This window comes from Chiloscyllium punctatum, chromosome 9, assembly GCF_047496795.1.
Source record: "Chiloscyllium punctatum isolate Juve2018m chromosome 9, sChiPun1.3, whole genome shotgun sequence".
Lineage (NCBI taxonomy): Eukaryota > Metazoa > Chordata > Chondrichthyes > Orectolobiformes > Hemiscylliidae > Chiloscyllium > Chiloscyllium punctatum.
The window spans coordinates 128,261,169-128,283,606 of NC_092747.1; the positions used below are offsets into that span (position 1 = coordinate 128,261,169).

Sequence of the window (22,438 nt, forward strand, 5' to 3'; positions counted from 1 at the left end):
ATAACCCCGGGAATTACAGGCCAGTTAGTCTTACTTCTGTGGCAGGCAAAGTAATGGAAAGGGTACTGAGGGATAGGATTTACGAGTATCTGGAAAGACACTGCTTGATTAGGGACAGCCAGCACGGATTTGTGAAGGGTAGGTCTTGCCTTACAAGTCTTATTGAATTCTTCGAGGAGGTGACCAAGCATGTGGATGAGGGTAGAGCAGTGGATGTAGTGTACATGGATTTTAGTAAGGCATTTGATAAGGTTCCCCATGGTAGGCTTATGCGGAAAGTCAGGAGGCATGGGATAGAGGGAAATTTGGCCAATTGGATAGAAAACTGGCTAACCGGTAGAAGTCAGAGAGTGGTGGTAGATGGTAAATATTCAGCATGGAGTCCAGTTACAAGTGGAGTTCCGCAGGGATCAGTTCTGGGTCCTCTGCTGTTTGTAATTTTTATTAATGACTTAGAGGAGGGAGTCGAAGGGTGGGTCAGTAAATTTGCAGATGATACAAAGATAGGTGGAGTTGTGGACAGTGAGGAGGGCTGTTGTCGGCTGCAGAGGGACTTAGATAGGATGCAGAGCTGGGCTGAGGAGTGGCAGATGGAGTTCAACCCTGCCAAGTGTGAGGTTGTCCATTTTGGAAGAACAAATAAGAATGCGGAATACAGGGTTAATGGTAGGGTTCTTGGTCAGGTGGAGGAACAGAGGGATCTTGGGGTCTATGTACATAGATCTTTGAAGGTTGCCACTCAGGTGGATAGAGTTTGTAAGAAGGCCTATGGAGTATTATCGTTCATTAGCAGAGGGATTGAATTCAAGAGTCGTGAGGTGATGTTGCAGCTGTACAGGACTTTGGTTAGGCCACATTTGGAGTACTGTGTGCAGTTCTGGTCGCCTCACTTTAGGAAAGATGTGGAAGCTTTGGAGAGGGTGCAGAGAAGATTTACCAGGATGTTGCCTGGAATGGAGAGTAGGTCGTACGAGGATAGGTTGAGAGTTCTCGGCCTTTTCTCGTTGGAACGGCGAAGGATGAGGGGTGACTTGATAGAGGTTTATAAGATGATCAGCGGAATAGATAGAGTAGACAGTCAGAAACTTTTTCCCCGGGTACAACAGAGTGTTACAAGGGGACATAAATTTAAGGTGAAGGGTGGAAGGTATAGGGGAGATGTCAGGGGTGGGTTCTTTACCCAGAGAGTGGTGGGGGCATGGAATGCGCTGCCCGAGGGAGTGGTAGAGTCAGATTCATTGGCGACCTTTAAGCGGCATTTGGATAGGTACATGGATGGGTGCTTAATCTAGGATAGAAGTTCGGCACAACATCGTGGGCCGAAGGGCCTGTTCTGTGCTGTATTGTTCTATGTTCTATGTTCTATGTTCTAATATCATCACAGCTTGCTGCATACAGTGGGCAATGCCAACAATAACAATATCATCACAACTTGCTGCATACAGTGAGCAGTGCCAACAGTAACAATACCATCACAGCTTGCTGCATACAGTGAGCAGTGCCAACAGTAACACTCCCATCACAGCTTGCTGCATACAGTGAGCAGTGCCAACAGTAACACTCCCATCACAGCTTGCTGAATACAGTGAGCAGTGCCAACAGTAACTCTACCATCACAGTTTGCTGCACATAGGGGGCAATGCCAACAGTAATAATACCATCACAGTTTGCTGCATACAGTGGGCAGTGCCAACAGTAACTTTACCATCACAGCTTGCTGCACACAGTGAGCAGTCCCAACTGTAACACCACAATCACAACTTGTTGCACACAGTGGGCAATGCCAACAATAACAATACCATCACAGCTTGCTGTATACTGTGGGCAGTGCCAACATTAACTCTACCATCACAGCTTGCTGCACATAGGAGGCAATGCCAACAGCAACACTACTATCACAGCTTGCTGCATACAGTGAGCAGTGCCAACAGTACACTACCATCACAGCTTGCTGCATACAGTGGGCAGTGCCAACAGTAACACTCCCATCAAAACTTGCTGCACACAGTGAGCAGTGCCAACAGTAACAATACCACCACCGCTTGCTGCATATAGTGAGCGTCGCTTTCAGTAACACTACCATCACAGCTTGCTGCATACAGTGAGCACTGCCAACAGTAACACTCCCATCAAAACTTGCTGCACACAGTGAGCAGTGCCAACAATAACATTAACATCACAGCTTGCTGCATACAGTGGGCAATGCCAACAGTAACAATCCCATCACAGCTTGTTGCATACAGTGGGCAGTGCCAACAATAACACTACCACCACAGCTTTGTGCATACAATGGGCAGTGCCAACAATAATACTACCACCACAGCTTGTTGCACACAGTGAGCAGTGCCAACAGTAACACTCCCATTACAGCTTGCTGCACACAGGGGGCAGTGCCAACAGTTACGCAGCCAACACAGCTTGCTGCATACAGTGAGCAGTGCCAATGCTAAAACTACCATCACATGTTGCTGCACACAGTGAGCAGTACCAACAGTAACACTCCCATCACAGCTTGCTGCATACAGTGAGCAGTGCCAACAATGACACTACCCTCAGAGGCAACAACAGTATATTGATTGAGCATCTGCCAACTCCTCGACGCATTTTCAACACAGATGTTGTGTACAGTTTTCACCAGAAAGTCATGCTTGCTTTTCAACATTGACGATCGTTCAGTGCTTTCACGCTGAACGAAGAAAAGTATTTTAAGGAAACTAAAAGCATAAATATTTAGCTTCTCCTTGTCACAATGTCATTGAGAGCACTCACACGGAATAGGATGGAGAAACATGGAGACGAATGATTATTTACAGTGGTCAGGGGATGTTGAGATTAGTGAGTGGTTAGGTTACAGTGAGAATAGTGAGTGGCTGTGTAAGACTGAGAATAGTGAGTGGGTACATAACAGTGGGAATGGTGAGTGGTGGGTAACAATGAGAACAGTGAGTGGGTAGGTAACAGTGATAATAGTGAGTAGTTATGTAACAGTGAGAATAGTGAATGTGTATGTGATAGTGAGAATGGTGAGTGGATGGGTAACAGTGAGAATGGTGAGTGGGTGTGTAACTGTGAGAATGGTGAGTGGGTATGGAACAGGGAGAATATTAAGTGGGTATGGAACAGTGATAATAGTGAGTGGGTGGCAAACAGTGAGAATAGTGAGTGTGTAGATAACAATGAGAATAGTGAGTGGATGGGTAACAGTGAGAATTGTGAATGGGTCGGTAACAGTGAGAATAGTGAGTGTGTGCGTAACAGTGAGAATAGTGAGTAGTTTTTTTTAACAGTGAGCATAGTGAGTGGGTAGATAACAGTGAGAGTAGTGATTGCCTTTGGAACAGTGAGAATGTTGAGTGGGTATGTAACAGTGATAATAGTGAGTGGGTGGGTAACAGTGAGAATGGTGAGTGCGTATGTAACAGTGAGAATAGTGAGTGTGTAGGTCACAGTGAGAATGGTGAGTGGTTAAGTAACAGTGAGAATAGTGAGTGGTTTTTTAACTGTGAGAATAGTGAGTGGGTGGCTAACAGTGAGAATTATGAATGGTGTGTGGGTATGTAATGGTGAGAATAGTGAGTGTGTGGGTAACAGTGAGAATGGTGAGTGGGTAAGGAACAGTGAGAATAGTGAGTGGGTGGGTAACAGTGAGAATGGTGAGTGGGTGGGTAACAGTGAGAATAGTGAGTGGGTGGGTAACAGTGAGAATAGTGAGTGGGTATGTAACAGTGAGAATGGTGAGTGGGTATGTAACAGTGAGAATAGTGAGTGGGTAAGGAACAGTGAGAATAGTGAGTGGGTATGTAACAGTGAGAATAGTGAGTGGGTGGGTAACAGTGAGAATAGTGAGTGGGTATGTAACAGTGAGAATGGTGAGTGGGTAAGGAACAGTGAGAATAGTGAGTGGGTGGGTAACAGTGAGAATAGTGAGTGGGTGGGTAACAGTGAGAATAGTGAGTGGGTATGTAACAGTGAGAATGGTGAGTGGGTATGTAACAGTGAGAATAGTGAGTGGGTGGGTAACAGTGAGAATAGTGAGTGGGTATGTAACAGTGAGAATGGTGAGTGGGTGGGTAACAGTGAGAATGGTGAGTGGGTGGGTAACAGTGAGAATAGTGAGTGGGTATGTAACAGTGAGAATAGTGAGTGGGTGGGTAACAGTGAGAATAGTGAGTGGGTAAGGAACAGTGAGAATGGTGAGTGGGTAGGTAACTATGAGAATGGTGAGTGGGTGGGTAACAGTGAGAATGGTGAGTGGGTGGGTAACAGTGAGAATAGTGAATGGGTACGTAATAGTGAGAACAGTGAGTGGTTATGTAACAGTGAGAAAGGTGAGTGGGTAGGTAATAGTGAGAATGGTGAGTGGGTAGGTAACAGTGAGAATAGTGAATGGGTACGTAATAGTGAGAACAGTGAGTGGTTATGTAACAGTGAGAAAGGTGAGTGGGTAGGTAATAGTGAGAATGGTGAGTGGGTAGGTAACAGTGAGAACAGTGTGTGGTAATGTAGCAGTGAGAATGGTGAGTTGGTGGGTAACAGTGAGAATGGTGAGTAGATATGTAACAGTGGCAACATGAACTGGCGAGACTTAGTGAAAATGAGGACTGAATAAACAGAGAGATAGAAAAGTGTCAGATTTATTTGACTGTTACTTCTTGTTTTCAATAGCTAGAGTTATTTTCCTGTTGAATTGAACTATTATGAATACTGAGTGCTCCTTCAAACTCTAAAAAACTGAGCATGATGGGCTATGATAGCCTTGTGATTTAGAACTGGGATATTCATACCTTGTACTATCAATCTTTCTCTTTCTGATTCCCATGCATGTCTGTTCCTGATTAGCTGAAAGTTTATGATGCATTCTTGCACCCGTTCATTTGGTACATCACTAAGAATGTCATTTCAGTGCCCTAGAACAAAATAGACCAAAATCGAGAGGTTGGTCTGTAAATTTTACTTTACAATGTTATCACCTTACTTTGTTTGCAATAACTAAATGCTGCACATGTGTATCAATAAACCTTTCCATTTTAATACAGGTTAAATGGTTAATTAACAGCTGTGGCAGTAGACAAATATCGTTATTGGAAGTACATCAATACTGACTGTTATTTGTTGATTAGTTGTCTATTAAAACTTTACAACATGTTACAAAAACTTGTATTCCAACATTCAATAAATGATCAAGAAATCAGAGAAAGCAAGAATTTGTAATTTCTATGAAAATGGAATTATGTCCCAATAATTACTGAATCCAATAAAATAAAGTGACTTCTATAGGTTTCAAAACCCCATGATCTGATTGATTCAGCTGTCATTACATGACAAAATATGTTATCTCTGAAAATTAAGGCTCAAAGCCTAATGAATGTAGAACTCTGTCTTAATTATTTAAAGTTGAAAAATTTCTGTCCAGAGGAGTTTTCAGCTTGGAACATGTAAACCTTTATCTCAAATTAACTTCCATTTTCATAACGTTTCTTAACAACCTAAAGTTCAAAAAACACAAGTGTTCTAAAACAGATAAGGGTGGAATGCAGGAACTCTGATTGTATGTAAGAATGTCAATGTACTAGACTTGGTTTCTTTGTAAAGTAATATACAATGCCCTTACGCTACTCTTCCCAAGATGTCATCAAAACAGAAAATATGATGCAAAACTCTGCTTACTTTGTTTCCATCTGTGCCTCTCAAATATGTCCTTTTTGTGAGTGTTATGCATGATCAGTCAAGTCCTTCATAGTGAAAATTATTACCCAAGAATATCTCTATTCCCTGACACAGTACCTCACTGCCACTTAGCAGTTTTCAGCTAATCTCCATGTATTCCATACTGGATTGTTGCCAACATGTCAGTAGTACAGATTAATATTTGATCCGAGTTTGTGTCATGGCAGATGAACTTTTTTTTAAACGATACACTGTACCCTTCCTTCAGTAAAATACAGAGATTTCTCTGTTCATGAGATCCCATGATTTGCCTTTGGAATTTACTGTTTCTGTTTTCTAATACTTAAGTTTAAACGTAAATAGAAAGTTCATGTAAAAATTAATTTTCAAGTAGTAGGAAGTACCGGTTCATCTGAACCAAAACATGTCGAATGTGAGACTTAACAAAGGGAAAAAAAACCTCATGTTTATAAACTGATTAGTTCACACTCAGACACATTGGGTGGGATATTATGGAAGTGATGGGTATCTCATTTGCCGATGAGAACCCTGTAATGCCTCCTTTGAAGAATGTCTTGCACGTACTGCGCCAACAGCAACATGAGAGGCAAACAGCAGTCTTTAGCATCATAGAGTCCTTACCATGTGGAAGCAGGCCATTCAGCCCATTGAGTCTACACTGACTCCGTAAAGAGTGTCCCAACCAAATCTACCCTATCCCTGCAACTCTGTACCCACCTAATCCACCTTACCTGCACATCCCTGAGCACTATGGGCACTTTAGCACGGCCAATCCACCTGACCTGCACATCTTTGGCCTGTGGGAGGAAACCAGCGCACCTGGAGGAAACCCACACAGACACGGGGAGAATGTGCAAAATCCACAGGGACAGTCATCTGAGGCTGGAATCTAACCCAGGATCCTGGCACCATGAGGCAGCAGTGTTAATCATTGAGTCATGGTGGTGCCCCAGGATCATGGGGTACCAGGAGCAGAATCAAAAAATGTGGTACAGAAAAAGCACAGTCGGTCAGGCAGCATCTAAGGAGCAGGGGAGTTGACTTTCCGAGCATGAGAATTTCCTCAGATCGGCCTGATCGGCTGTGCTTTTCCAGCACCACACGTTTTGACTCTGATCTTCAGTATCTGCAGTCTTCACTTTCACCAAGGAACAGAAGTTCTGTCTGTCACAAATTCCCAGCAATTCTTTGGTTCTCCACAGTGTCACTGGCAAAAAGGGGGTCTGCAAGTGGTATGGCACCCATCAGGTGTTTGATTAAAGTGGGGTTCAGGCACAGGTACGTGATGGTAGAGAAGGAGACATGTTGTGGAGATGTGGGGCTTGGGGGGGGGGAGGGGGAGTGATGGCACTCAGCAAGCTCCCCACTTCCTGAGCTCCTGTGATCACTCTCTGGGTTCCTTTGAAAGATGGACCCATCACATACCCTGAGCCAATAAAGACCCACTGTTTCTCATGATCCCACATGTTGAATGCTCTGTCACCAATTGGGCTAATTCCAATCGCACAAGATGAAACCTTTCAAAGGCATCAATTGGTCACTTCCATGCCCCAATGAGGGTACCACAGTTATCCAAAGGTGGAGGCAGTGTGGTCTTCACTTGCCACCCTTTCACATCATTAAAAACCCTCCCACCACAACCAAATCACAAAGTTTCACCCATTACATAACATCACCTAACTCAAGAACAGTGAATTCTTATTAAATATCAAATTATCTGGATTCATTTTAGCTAGTGCACTGCTCCCATCTTGCTGCTTTTAACAGATTCCCATGAGAAACAAAGGAGGCAAAATTGGATAACTCCTGAAATTGATGTAGGGATCACAATGCACAATTAACCTGCAGCTATTCAGAGTGAGGCAGGCAGCTGGCAAACTCAGTGCTGCCCACTCATACTAATGATGTGGCAAGCAGCCCGGTGCTGAACGTGTTGTTGGGTAGTTGTATGCATCAACATGAGGCCTGAGTTTGCGAGAGGTTAACACCGTGTAAAGTGAGTCCATTCTACTTAAAGCCAAACTGCACCTTTTAAAGATGAGATGCATTCTGACTGCAGCATGGGATAACATTTTGTTTTAAGAAGAATAGAAGACAGGCAAGGAACGACAAAAATGGGGCAACAGACCAATGATCCCTCTCCAATGTTCTTGCAAATGGCTCAGGAGGAGAGGTTTTATCTTCCTTCAGGAAACCAAAATATCTTCAGGACACCCTGAGAAGGCTGACCATTACAGCTAATCCTTCCAGCCTAGCCGCAGGACCGAAAGGATATACTGAAATATGATGTGGAAGAGCTGGTGTTGGATTGGGGTAGACAAAGTTAAAACTCACACAGCACCAAGTTTTAGTCCAACAGGTTTATTTGGAAGCATTAGCTTTCAGAGCGCTGCTCCTTCAGGTTTGGATTATAACCTGGTGTCTTGTTATTTCTAACTTTGTACTGAAATAAGCTTAGAGACCTCATTTGTGGTTAAGATCAGTGCATGTGATCTTAACAATCCATAATTTACATAACCAACCTCCCACATGGCTCCATTCATCATAATCTATTCACTCATCTATAACTAATCTTCACTGACTGTGACTCATGCCTCATTTTCATAGCTTTGTCATACCCTCCCACATCTTGCACTATTGTAATCCATTATCAGATATTCAGCTCTGGTAGACGTATCTCCAAGAATATTGCAACACATTCATTGATTCACTGCCCCCCTCCATCCCTTTCCCAAGATATGGTGACCCAGAATGTGCAGCATTGGTATCTGGTCAGGGAGGAGTGGAGTAGAGAAGGCAAGGAGAACAGGTATGGCTAGATGTCTTATCCAATGGGGAGGTCATGTTTCTTTCATCGTGAGTTCAGCTGCCCCTATGGCAGTAGTCAGAACACAAACTGAAATCATTGAGATTGATACGATACGTCAAAATCTCATCTTTATTCTGCAATCTGTTATGACTTACAATTGCAGGCTCTTGCTTTAATATCACGTTCCCTCATCACAACTGTGGCCTCTGCCTTTGCTCTCAGATCCCCCTAGTCCAGGCAGTTGTACTGGAGGCTGAAGACCTGAATGAAGAAGAAACTGATAAAAATAAGGAACACTATTACTCAATTAAATACTCAGTCAGTGAATATTGTCACTGCGTGTGTTCTAGAGATAGCATTTACATTTGGCACATCTCACAGCAGGATTCCCAAAAGCCAGGGCAGTGGGAAAGGCCATGGATTCCTAATGAAGGGCTTTTGCCTGAAACATTGATTCTCCTGCTCCTCGAATGCTACCTGACTTGCTGTGCTTTTCCAGCACCACACTCTCGACTCTAATCTCTAGCATCTACAGTCCTCACTTTTGCCAAGGCCATGCATGTGTCAACTTCCCAGAATGTAAAACTGCACATGAGTTCAACTGCAGAGGCCTCCCATCAGGATGTTGATTCGGTGACATCCTGACAATGGCTGAGGTAGGCAGACACAGAAATGCATGATACTTTGATGGGCCTCCAGCTGTCACTGTCAAGGAATGGGGAAGAGTCTGGCTTCAGCTTGACACATGGTTTTGCACAGGGACTTGGTGCCCATCCTTTCCTGCCACTTTCAGGAGAACACTTGCAGAATAGCAATATCACAGCTTCCATTGCCACACAGGCAGAAGCAACCTAACATTAGAGTTCAGCAATGAAAGCTCAGACTCGGGTGATGAAACCTTTGTTTGTTGCCATGTCAGTGCAACATAATAGGATGCAGCTTCATTCTGTCCAGCCCAGTGTGAGGAGAGGTTTCTAGCAATCTCCTCTAATAGATTACAGTAGCACCTCAACATACGAATGACCCTGTTCACGAACAAATCGGTTTATGAACAGGATTGTATGTAAAATTTTGCTTCAACATACGTACGAAATTCAAGGTATGAACGCAAAAAGCCTGTGATTTCATTGTCATTGTTCTGCTTTGAATACCCGAACAATGGGAAAATTGATTCAGTTCGCGAACTTTTCGGTTCGCGAACCGGGTCCCGGAACGGATTAAGTTCATAAGTCAAGGCGTTACTGTATTTAGGATTTCTGAGTTACTTCCACTTGGGGAAGTGGAAGGAACTCCACTCTGCATGGACATTTTGTGTTCCCTCACGTCCAGCACTGGGCCATCATTGTAGCCTCTACCTCTCAACCAAGCAGTACCAAGTGCTGCTACCCAAATGCAGGTGGTGCAGGTAAAGCTAAGCCCAGGAAGCCAAAAGCTGCACTGGGTTATCCTTTAATTCTCTTGTTACAGGAACATCTGTGAATAGCAGCAGCCTTTGGCCAGCCATTCTGCAGCTACTGAGCTACCAGTGTGTAGGAAAACAAGTCCAGGCAAGAATAATTGCAAGTCAAGCACCACAATAAAGTGATCAATTGCTTATTATAAAGAATATTAGATGTTTGAGAATTTTGAATTTGAATGGTTGTTATGGTTTTTATTTGAGTGTTGTCAGAAGCACATTGGAATGGTTCCTAACAGGTCGGTGGTATACATGGATGGGACTGTTGTACACTGGGAACTGAGACTGTAGGAATGGGAATCCAGATTGAATGAAGTGCTCATGACTTCACATCTGGTATGTGGATGTGCTGCCTGTAACATTCCTTCCTTCTCTTTCTGAGCTCTTCACTGAACCCCTGGTTATAAAAGCTGTACCATTACAATTGTGAAATTGGGGAGGACGCTGAACACCACCACAAAATAAGGTCACCTACTACAGGGAGGACTTCGGGGCTCCTCTTGGAGCCGCTGACAATGGAAGCATTGCTTCAGTTGCTCCATGATGCTCTTTAGAGCAGCTTGATTCCCATCGTTACAGATCCTGGCCAGGAATGGTGGATTGCAGATGGGATCACTACCCAGGTGTCAATCAAATAACCCTGGTCACCCAGTAGTGACCCATCAGCTGGGAATGGTGGTGAAAGCTTCTCTGATCAGCAGACTGTCACCAGATGGATGATGCTTCATTGTTGCTAAAAATGAGAATTGAACAGCATGATGTGCTGAGTATAAATAAACAGCAAAACCACATTGTAAACTTTTACAGTTGACATCCATCTTCGCACTATGATGTGATGTCCACAAAATCCGACAGGTGCATTCAGTGGCTCTCGGTACCAAAGTATAGCATACTATTGTGACAGAGCCACATACACACTCTACTTTTCAATTAGTTCAGAGAGAAGCCAAGGAAGGCAACTTTCCTGTCGCATGGAGGCTCCATCATTGTCTCTGATTGAACAATGCACAGACAACAAGCATATGGTGGCTTGTTCCGGAGCCTGGGACAATACTGTGACAAAAACAACTAAGGGCCATGGTCACCATGTCAGTCAGTGAAATTGATATCCTCAGGCTGCTCTGAGGCAACAAGTCTAGTTACAATAAATATACAGTTCTGAATCTCAGGCATTGAACACATTGTTCCCGAAGGAAGAAAATGTTCTCTTTGAAGACTGTCCTGATGGGAACCCCATTCTCCTTCTGTCTCCTCCCTCACTGAGCCATTTAACCCCTAATTTGTTACCCCTGCACTACCACGCCTTCACGTTGCAGGCTAAGGAGCATTCCACTGATAGCTGACATTGTTGAAATAAGTGATGTGCCCAGGGACTTTGTGGTCACAGGAACGGTTTCCCTTCAAGTAGCATTTTGCCCTGAGTGTTTTCTAATTTGGAGGGTGTATTCAGCACCTGAATAAACTCAGCCATTTAGTAGAAAGTAAACAGCAAATTTTTGATTATCTCTTTATACTTTACTACTGTGTATCCTCAAAACAAGACATTAACTCAAATGGTGGCATCCAAATTGGCAGGTTTGACATCAGTTCAGCATGAGGCTTGATTTACTACATTTTGCCTATTCTGCTTATTTCTGATGATTGCACAGAATGCTATTACACTCAGCAAGACAGCGTTTGCCACAGGAAGTGAAAGGAAGTAGTGGGAACCCTACCTTGCTGGAAAACTGGCACCCCCATAGCATCAAGACTACCATTGCTGTAGAGCAGAATTTTGTGATTAAGATAGTAAATGCTGGATGACTTGAACAGATTGTTATTAATCAGTTTTTACCTCCTAGCTCTGTTGCTCGTGTGGCCAACATAATAAGTTCACATTATCCCAATAATAATTGCAATTACTGGATCAGAAATGCCATCAAAGATATTACTTGTTTTTCCACCATTGCACAGCCATGAAACGAAAAGCCTTAATTGGCACTAGCCAGGAGACAGATTAATAAAATCAGATACCATTCATTGCAAACATGAGCTTCAAGAGAAAATCTGCCAATTCGTGATTTTTGTGAACTAAAAAAGTACAGTTTTACAAGAGTCAATGAGATCAGCAAAATATTCACATTAAAAGTGAAATTATTTATGACAAATATACAATTGAATGTAACTAATATTTTACATATAGAGGGTAATGTGATGCAAGATTGGTGAAACTTCACCATAGATGGATGTAAAACCTTTAGCTGATGTTTTGTTGTAATTATTTTTAATGGTGAGTCAATTTATTTTGAAATCCATTCCTTTCTTTTTTTAAAGACCAGAGAATGGAAGGGGCCACATGTCTCACTTTGCCCCGGGTCTGAGTCTGCAGAAACTCTGTCTGATCTGCGGAGATGAAGCCTCAGGATGTCACTATGGAGTCCTTACATGTGGAAGTTGTAAGGTTTTCTTCAAGAGGGCTGTTGAAGGTAGAACTCCTTCTTTAATATCAATTAACTTTTATGCTATTCTGTATTTTGCCAAGTAGCAAGTTTGTGCAAATCTGCTTATTTTATTCAAGAGATTATATTTGCATATCCATTGATATTATATTATATACATTACGTGTGCATATCCATTGATCCACATCTTTTGAACGTGCTCCTGTTGAAGTTTCATAGAATACACATTGGCATATGTTAGAAAGAATTTTCAAAACAGCCACAGAAAGGATTAAATCCTCATCCTCTAGAATTTAGACTTCCTTCCAATCAGGTATTCAGTACAAAATACACAGTTTCTGTGCTGTGGTGACACTTCATATTTAATATTTCATGGAAGACTTAGATCTTGAAGGACTACAGTTCGTGGATTATATCAGAATTTGTGCAAACATCTCGAATGGTTTCTTTAAAAATTAAGGTTGTTGAAAGGTGGACATTGGGGATTGTTTTTAACAAGTTTTCCTAGAAATCACATGTTTGTTGATTACTGTGAGCTTTGCTACTGTGGCTGTTTGAAAATGACGAGATGGAGAGTATCTTGTTTGATGTGATCCTTAGTTGGGGAATGTGAAAAGGAAACTCTCTTGTTGAGTTCAGGGTGAAACCTAATTCCTCTTTAGAGAGGAATATCTCAATATTAGACAATAGACAATAGACAATAGATGCAGGAGTAGGCCATTCTGCCCTTCGAGCCTGCACCGCCATTCAATATGATCATGGCTGATCATTCCTAATTAGTATCCTGTTCCAGCCTTATCTCCATACCCCTTGACTCCACTATCTTTAAGAGCTCTATCCAATTCTTTCTTAAAAGAATCCAGAGACTGGGCCTCCACTACCCTCTGGGGCAGAGCATTCCACACAGCCACCACTCTCTGTGTGAAGTAGTTTCTCCTCATCTCTGTCCTAAATGGTCTACCCCGTATTTTTAAGTTGTGTCCTCTGGTTCGGCACTCCCCCATCAACGGAAATATGTTCCCTCCTGCCAGAGTGTCCAGTCCTTTCATAAGCCTATACGTTTCAATCAGATCCCCTCTCAGTCTTCTAAACTCAAGGGTATACAAGCCCAGTCGCTTCAGTCTTTCCGTGTAAGGCAATCCTGCCATTCCAGGAATTGACCTCGTGAACCTACGCTGCACTCCCTCAATAGCCAGAATGTCTTTCCTCAAATTTGGAGACCAGAACTGTACACAGTACTCCAGGTGTGGTCTCACCAGGGCCCTGTACAGCTGCAGAAGCACCTCTTTGCTTCTATACTCAATCCCTCTTGTTATGAAGGCCAGCATGCTATTAGCCTTCTTCACGACCTGCTGTACCTGCATGCTTGCCTTCATTGACTGGTGGACAAGAACACCCAGATCTCTCTGAACAGCCCCTTTACCTAATTTGATACCATTGAGGTAGTAATCTGCCTTCCTGTTCTTGCCACCAAAGTGGATAACCAGACATTTATCCACATTAAACTGCATCTGCCATGCATCTGCCCACTCACCTAACTTGTCCAGGTCACCCTGTAATCCCCTAACATCCTCATCACATTTCACCCTACCACCTAGCTTTGTGTCATCAGCAAATTTGCTAATGTTATTGCTGATACCATCTTCTATATCATTTACATATATTGTGTTCATGTCAATAAGACTCCAGAGACAACCATGGATGACTGGTGATGTAAGCACACAAACAAGAACATTAAAGCAACAGACTTTGGAATATTCTATGCTTTATCCTTTTTGTCCTCAATAATAACCCATTAGCCGGTATTTTTTTTTTCTCACTTTAGCTGATGTGTGTTTTGGGGATATTGAGAAGGATAAGAGCTTAGACTTACATATTTCAAATGGTATATTTTTATCAGTGATTGCATAAGTTTGCGGATTGATAAGTTTTGTTTTGATAATGAACCAATAATTGTGTTTATTAGGAAACCTGCTCAATAAATATTTCTATTTAAACCTGATATGGCTGAGGCATTTAACAGGGTATCTTGGTAACTTGAAAACCATTTCATGTCATGATCCCTGGAGTATTGGGACTATGACAATGGTGAACTCCTCCAGTCTAAGTCCTAACATCTGACTGGATATTTTTGATGTTAAGCACTGTGACCGCTGCATCTACTAGTGCAATATTTGAAAATATTTTCACAGCAAGACGAAAGAGCAACTATTGTTCCATGGTTCAGGCATGTCATGACTAAAGAATGAAACATCCACACAGAACCATCAGAGCTTGCTGGTTGCTTAATTCAAGTCAGCCTTTACTGAGTGACAAACTCCACTCAGACATAGAGTGTAGCAACACATAACAACAGATCTGAAGGTTATTGTGAAAAAAGTTCAAGAGTTTAACAACTTACTGGAAAGTAAAGCAGGATTCTTTAAATGTTACCTTACATCCTCCAGTGTAGCAGGATCTTTATGGTGAAACCCTGAACTCTACTCCAAGGCGAATTTGATGATTGGTGTTATTGACTCAGGCAGGTGGATGGTGGGTGTGGACCCCAATTGGTTACAATTCTTTGGGTTTGCTGAATAACTGAATGGAACCTGGACTTGCCTTTGTGCAATCAGGTAATATTATCACATTTTGTGCACCAACTCCACCGCTGACAAGGCAAGGCCTCATCATAGCCTTACCTGCATCCAGCTATCTCCCCCCAACTCCAGCCCCTCCCATTTATCTCTCAACCTCGACCCACAAGCCTCATTCCTGACGAAGAGCTTATGCTCGAAACATTGATTCTCCTGTTCCTTGGATGCTGAGTGACCTGCTGTTCTTTTCCAGCTTTACATTCTTGACTCTGATCTCCAGCATCTGCAGTCCTCACTTTCTCCTCATCCTGGCCAGGAGCAGGATATGCTGGCCTGCAGGACTTTGTTCCTCAACCCTAGCCCAACATTTGCCTTTCCAACTTCTTACAATAAAACTTTGAACCTATGGCAATTCATACCTGAAGATGACACCAGGAATAGAAACATAGCTTGGAGGAATAGCTTAAGATAGTGAAACATTTACTGTTGGAGCAGACACTACTAAGTGAAGATTTATTAGAGACTCTTCCTAAAGAGGTTTTATAACATGCAAAAGAGAGATTATTAGCTATAGTTGGGGCGAGATTAATGAAGAGTTATTATTCAAAATTACAACCCAAGTGCTCAAGAGAATGGGAGAGAATTGTTGCATAGAAAAACAGGCAATGATTTGCCTGAGAGAATGTCACAATAGGTGTATGCTCCATCTGTTAGATTGTCTGCCCAAATGCTCTTTCCTGGTGGGGAAGTCTTGGTTTAATATGGTATAGAAAAAAAATCTGATAAACTCACAAGAGGAAGCTCTTGTCATATACAAGATGTGGTTTACTGCATAATAGCAATTAGGTACAAGTTACATTGTTAGAAGAAAAATAGTGGTCATAGGATGTAGACCAGCAATGAAGACCACAGGTCAATGCTTTAGGAATCCCACCATGGCAGATGGTGAAATTTGAATTCAATAAATATCCAGAATGAAGAGCTGTCCCTAATGAGTTAAGGTTACAGTTAGGCAACAATTTTTGTAAAAACTATCTAGTTCATGAATGTTCTTTAAGGAAAGAAATCAGCCATCCTTACCTGGTCTGGCTGACATGTAAATCCAGATCCACAGCAAAGTGGTTGGCTCTTTGCTGTCCTCTGGGCAATAAATGCTAGCCTAGTCAGCAATGTCCACATCCTGTAAACAAAATTTTAAAATGATAAATATATATCACTGAGACTGAGGGAGACCTTGATGTTAGGTCAGAGTTGTTCTCCCACCTGTTTTCATGCAATATCATCATATTGTGCAAGTGCTAACCCTTTTGGACGCTTGTATGGTTAAACAATTTAAACTACTGTACATTTAATTAAAATAATTTGCTAAGTAAGTAGAGGGATATAAAGGAGTGTGAGGAGATAGCAGGGTAATGGGATTAGTTTAGGATTATTTCAGTAAGGAGCTAGTGCAGACACAATAGGATGTATTACCTTCCTCTGTGCTGCTAATGTGTAAAATTCTACAGATGATCTTTTAATAAAATTGTTGCAGAATTATACATGTAGACAAAACATTGCTCTGTTCAATCTGCGAGCAGCTTTAGCTATGTCGAGTAATAGGATATCAGAAAAGTGGTTGTTTTGTGTTTCAAGAATGACAACTAAATTTTTTTACATATATATCTATTTCCATTTAAAACATTCAGCTTTGATGCCAGCATTCTATTGATTAGGGTAAATGATTGTGAATGATAATGTACTCATGCTAATGACATATCTGTTTCATCTTTGTCAGTCTAGTGGAGGGGAAACTCTACATTTATTGCAACTGACTGATAATGTCACACTTTCAGGTCAGACATCTGGTTTACACCCTGACCAATTAAACTACCACTGACCTGAGTTATTGAAGTGTGTTAATCTAAAATCAGGAATATGCAGTCTTGACTTCAAAATAAGATATGACGACATGACTAAAATAAGAAACAGATTTAGCAGCAGCCTAACAGTTTGTTTTTGAAATACAGTGGCCTAAAAATTTGGGTACAGCCATTTTTGAGCATAAGAGAGGAACAAGGTTAAAATCTCTGTGTCTGAATGGTTACAACCAAAGTGCCTCCAACCTTGGAAAGCAAAAGTAACAGGCAGCTCCCCCTGCCCTCCACAGTGAGATCGATTGGAAGGTTTGACCGCTGTGTTGCTAACAACAGCCTTAAGTGAGTGAGGTTTACATGGGTGCCTTTCACACCCATAGTTGATGAAGCTAAAGAGACACAAGGACTCAAGACAGAAAAGGTAAATGATTGATCCCAGAGATGATTGAACACCATAATTTTAAAAGGAAGAATATTTGCCAAAAAGCATATGTTTGGGTCATGCTTTACATCCTGAAATATTATGATCGGTTTAGCTAGGATCATAGTAATTACCCCTTCCCTCAATTTTTCAACAAAATACTATATGGCAGCTTCAAGATAAATAAGTGTAGATTGTGAAAGTATATTGTGGAGTATTAATGCATTACACCATCCGTACAATGCCAAACATAATTGACATAATTCACACTTCCTCTCGCATTTTTAATAACAAAGCTTTCTGTAGCAGTCACAATTTCTTGGTTTATGTATTATTTGACTTATGGAACTGTGTTAAAAATCCTTATAAGGTGCCTCAAGTAGTAGGAATCCTATTGATCTTTTTATTAATCCATGCCCTCTAAGTAAAGCATATCCTAATCGTGGATCAGTATTTATTTAAACACTGTGAATTGTGAACTAATGTAAGGATATTTCTAGTTATTGAATGCTCACTGTATTATAAAAAGTGTTCCTATCTAGATAGCGTATTTTTAAAAATACCTCTTATCATGGTATTTCAAACATGTGGCCAAGGGGAGGAGAGAATAAATAATTCTTATCTGTGTGCTGTAGGCTGTCTCCAGCAGGGACATCATAGACCACACATGCTGTACTTTATTTTCAACCATTTTAAAATCTTGCATGTGGTGTAAACAAAAACAACAGAACTTTCTGCAAATCATTGAAAAGTATAATTTCTGGTGAAATTAAAATATGTGAATTTGAAAATGCTAATCTAAATTTAAGGATCTGCCTAAGAAATCTGATCATTCGCTGTATCATTTAGGAATGTACAGCACCCTGTGGTAAAAGTTATACTACTTATTACTTCCTTGTTGAAAGGAAATTATATTACACTCATCCTTACAGAATATTTTGGAGATATGGGGCACATTTATGCATGGTTGTTTCAACACTTAATGTATCCTGTACTTTAAAACCAGGAAAAAGTTTTACAAATTTCTAAATGTAGTAACTTGCTGAAATGTAAAGTACAAAATTATTTCACATTTCTATATTTTCATTTGTGAAGTACTTCAAGCTAAAAACAAATGCATTGAGTTGGCAAAAATCCAAAGGAGTCTTCTATAGCCTTGACTTTTAGAATACGTTGCCCAAAACTGCATTTCTGTCTTTTGCTTGAATCAATATTTTATATCATACAAACTAAACAACAAACTGATAAAACACATTCCACACTGATAACCATTTCCCAAAAATGCTGCTTATTTGCTTCAAAACTGTAGCTTTGGTTTAATCTATCTCCATTGGAGGAAACATTAGTAGATGGTGATGTCAGAAGTTGAAAATGCCTTTAGCAGTGGAGCCTGAAGCAGACATATTTAAAGATTAGTCTGACCTGACATAGGTATTTGTCTCTGGGTATCTGAGATAACCATTTTACAAACATAATTTATAAAATGAAAAAAATACATTCGGAGATACCAGCATCATTCCTCTGGAGTCTATCAAAAATATATGAGGATGAATATTGGAATGTGCATATGGGATCGCAATTTTTAGTAAAAATCAGGCCTGGTGATTTGGGAGTTCTATCATGTCTCCTGTGGTCATCCACAATAAACTTTCTTGGACTCTTTGTGTGGACGCACTGGTTACAAAGGCCAAACAATGTCTCTTCTTCCTCAGGCAGCTGAGAAAATTGGGCATGATGGCGAATACCCTTGCCAACTTTTATAGGTGTGCCATCGAGAGAGTTCTGTCTGGATGTATCACTACCTGGTATGGCAACTGTACCATTTAAGATCAGAATGGTACAGAGAGTGGTGAACTCGGCCCGAACAATCACAAAGGCCAAATTCCCATCTGTAGACTCCATCTACCAGGCCTGCTGTCAAGGAAAGGCAGCCAGCATTCTCCAGTCATGAATCCCACCCTGACAGTGCTTTCCTACAGCCTCGACCATCAGGGAGAAGGTACAGAAGCCTGAACACACACCAGCTGGTTTCGAAACAGCTTCTACCCTCCTGTTGTTAGAATAGTGAATGGACTTACAAACTCTTACATTCATCTGTGCCTGTGTTTTTGTTTTTGCTGCTGCTTACCTATTATTTACTATCTATGCTGTTTAACTCTGCGATCTGCCTGTATTACTCACAAGACAAAGCTTTTCACTGTGCCTCGGTACATGTGACAATAAACTCAATTCAATTCAATTCAGTAATGATGTTTAAGCAAATTCTGTTTATTATACCATCATGATTGGTTGATATGCTGTTATAATTCAATTAATTATGAAGTAATAGGATATTGCACTGTGCCCCACGGTACCAAGGTTACACATGAGGCCAGCAACTTAGGAGTTTGGAGAAAGTGAGTGCAGAACAAGAAACAATTGAGATGTGAAATTGGAATTACACTAACTCAATAAAAAGCGAAACTGGCAAGCTTTAGGTCAGCCACAATCATGCTGTGATTTACACTGAGAGGAACACCTCCTTAGGTCTAAACTCAGTGATTTTGTGTGGGGACAGCGACTTAGTGCCAACTATTTCAAGATCCCTGGACACCTCTGTGACCAAGTCCCTTTACTGCCTGCGAGGTTATACTGTGTCGTGTTCAGAAGTTGAATAGACAATTGAGTAGGAGGTGCAGTATCTTTCAACTCCCCATCCATAATGACAATGACAGTGACTTGAATAGGGGCAGCAGCTATTGAACAGAGGCCACAGGGCAGCACCACCCTGAGCACTGATGTTGTAGATCAACAGTCAGCCTTTTGGCCGCTTTGAGCTTTTAGATGAATTGTTGACATCGTGGTAATGTCACTGGAGTAGCAATCCAGAGACCCAGGCCATTGTTGAGGTGACATTAGTTGAATACTATTATGGCAACTAATGAAATTCAATTTCAATTAATCATAAATCTGAAAATGAAGGCTAGTGATGATAAAACTACTACTGATTCAGTAAAAAAGAAATTTTGTTCATTAATGTCATGGAGTGAATGTTGAAACCCTTGCTGATTTTTCTTTACTTTCTTTTATCAATTTTGATTTGTAGCTGTGATCTGTGAACTGTGAGCTGAAAAATTATCTTTGGACTGTGGTCAGCAGTTTGTGTTAAGGAAAGTGACAAACAAGCTGTTGTTTATTTGTGAGACCAGGCCTGAAAATGAATTTCAGGTTGGTTCTTGATCAAAAGGTTCCACAGATACTTCAACGGGGGTGGGGGTGGGAGTGGGGGTGGTGGGGGAGCAGTATATTTAAACAGATAGCAGATGTTTGGCCATTAATGAGGTCAGTACTTGGGAATTGGTGCCAGCAGGTCTGGGAGGGAAGAGGATGGTCAAACATTGAGAGGTTGGAGCATTTGAACTGGGTTTTCGATTATGTGCCTGACAGAAGGAGTTTGGCTGTTAATGTTACGTGAAGATTTGAAAGCTCCCTGCCTCAACTCCCATTATCAGTGATTGGAAGTTCAGAGAATAAAAACTAAGTTACAAGTATTATTGAAACTTCCTCAGAGTGAAGTGTGATCCGGATTGAGGTCTTCTGAAAATCAGCCAGAAACAATCATATGCATCTGTGGAAAAATGCATGGTGCAAACCATCTAAGTAATCTGGCCAGTTTTGTTATTTTATTTATCCCTTACCTGGTAGTTGTCTGTTTGCCTTTTGTGTGAATAGTGCTGGGTAAAAGCTTATTGAGTTTAAATCATCGACATCAATTAGATTATTTTGTTGCTTAATTATACAATGCTAAAGTTATCATATTATTAATAAATAGTTAAGTATTTTGTTTAAGCTACAAATCTGGTGTTAAGAATTGTTTATTCATAAAGTGTTATTTTAAAAGTCTGGTGAGGAATCTTTGGGGTCAATTTTGAGGGTCTTTGAAGGTTTGAACTTTATTGTGTTGTGAGTACAAAGCTGATCTGATTAGGCTGTCTGTCCCTGTGTCATAAGACAAAGTACATCTGCCATCCTTCATCCGTTCTGGCCTACCTGTGTGGCCAGACCCACAGCAGTATGGGTGACTGTTCGTGACTCTCTAAAAGCACTAAGGAAATAGAACAACAGAAGAAGGTTCAAGATTAGAGTGGTGCTGGAAAAGCACAGCAGGTCAGGCAGCATCCGAGGAGCAGGAAAATTGACATTTCAGGCAAAAGCCCTTCATCAGAAATTCCTGATGAAGGGCTTTTGCCCAAACCATCAATTTCCAGCACCAATCTAATCTTGATTGTAAATCTCGAGCATCTGCAGTACCCACTTCTGCCTAATAGAAGTAAGTTGACCACCCATTGCCCTATGCAAATTCTTTCTAACTAGTTAGGACTCAGTTGTTGACCAATGTATGATTCTGCTTTTTGCAATCCACAATTACATCCACCACGTTTTTAAATTATTGTATGATGGCTTCGCATGACATGAGGTTTGATACAGATAAATCCAGTCAAGCACAGAGTTTCAGTTTTGCTTTCTAGAAAGGAAATTGACAGATCTTTGATGTTTTAGATTTCATATATCTGGTAATCAAGGTCTTATCAGAACAACCAAACATTTTTGTCAATTTATGAGATCCCACTGTCTCAGTGTATAGCTGGTTGGTAACCATCGCAGGAGAATAGAGCACTTGTGTGTGCCAAGTATGCAAGCTGCCACACCCCTGTTTATCCTACAGCAGTGTCAAAGTAAGTACAGAGGCAGGAAAAAAAGAAGTGGGGAAATAGAAGAAAAAACCTGTGACTGTAACAGGAGACATTTGGTGCAAAACCATTGAAGGTGGTTGGGGAAGGTAAAGGAACTAAAGATGAGTCAAGATGAGGCGGAAATGGCAATAGCAGAATCATTATTAAAAGTTTATTTTGAAATGATGAAGGGAAAGGCTATAATCTAAAATTGTGGAATCAAATGTTGAATGTAAAAACTTAAAGAACTGAATCAAAATGTTACATGCTTTTTTCCTCCTTGTAATTGAAACTGGAGAGAATCAATGCCAGCTGAACCTTATGCATTTTTCTTGAAGGTTTGAGTTGCACAACGCTTTTGAAGGTTATCTCACTGTGAGGCCCAATTAATTCTCTCACAGTATCTTACCAAACCTGCCTCATTAATTACCTTTGATGTTCAGCTTCTATGGCAAAGGCATTTCCTCTGACTGACTTCTGTC

The 22,438-nt window shown here is 41.2% G+C and overlaps 1 protein-coding gene across 1 annotated transcript in view; it reads left to right on the forward strand.

Annotated features, from left to right (window-relative positions):
* Positions 1–22,438, forward strand: part of LOC140481689 (progesterone receptor-like) — a 317,791-nt gene that overhangs the window by 63,810 nt on the left and 231,543 nt on the right. The window contains exon 2 of the mRNA XM_072578261.1: positions 12,267–12,418. Within this exon, the coding sequence (XP_072434362.1) occupies positions 12,267–12,418 (152 nt within the window). The remainder of the gene's footprint in view (positions 1–12,266; positions 12,419–22,438) is intronic.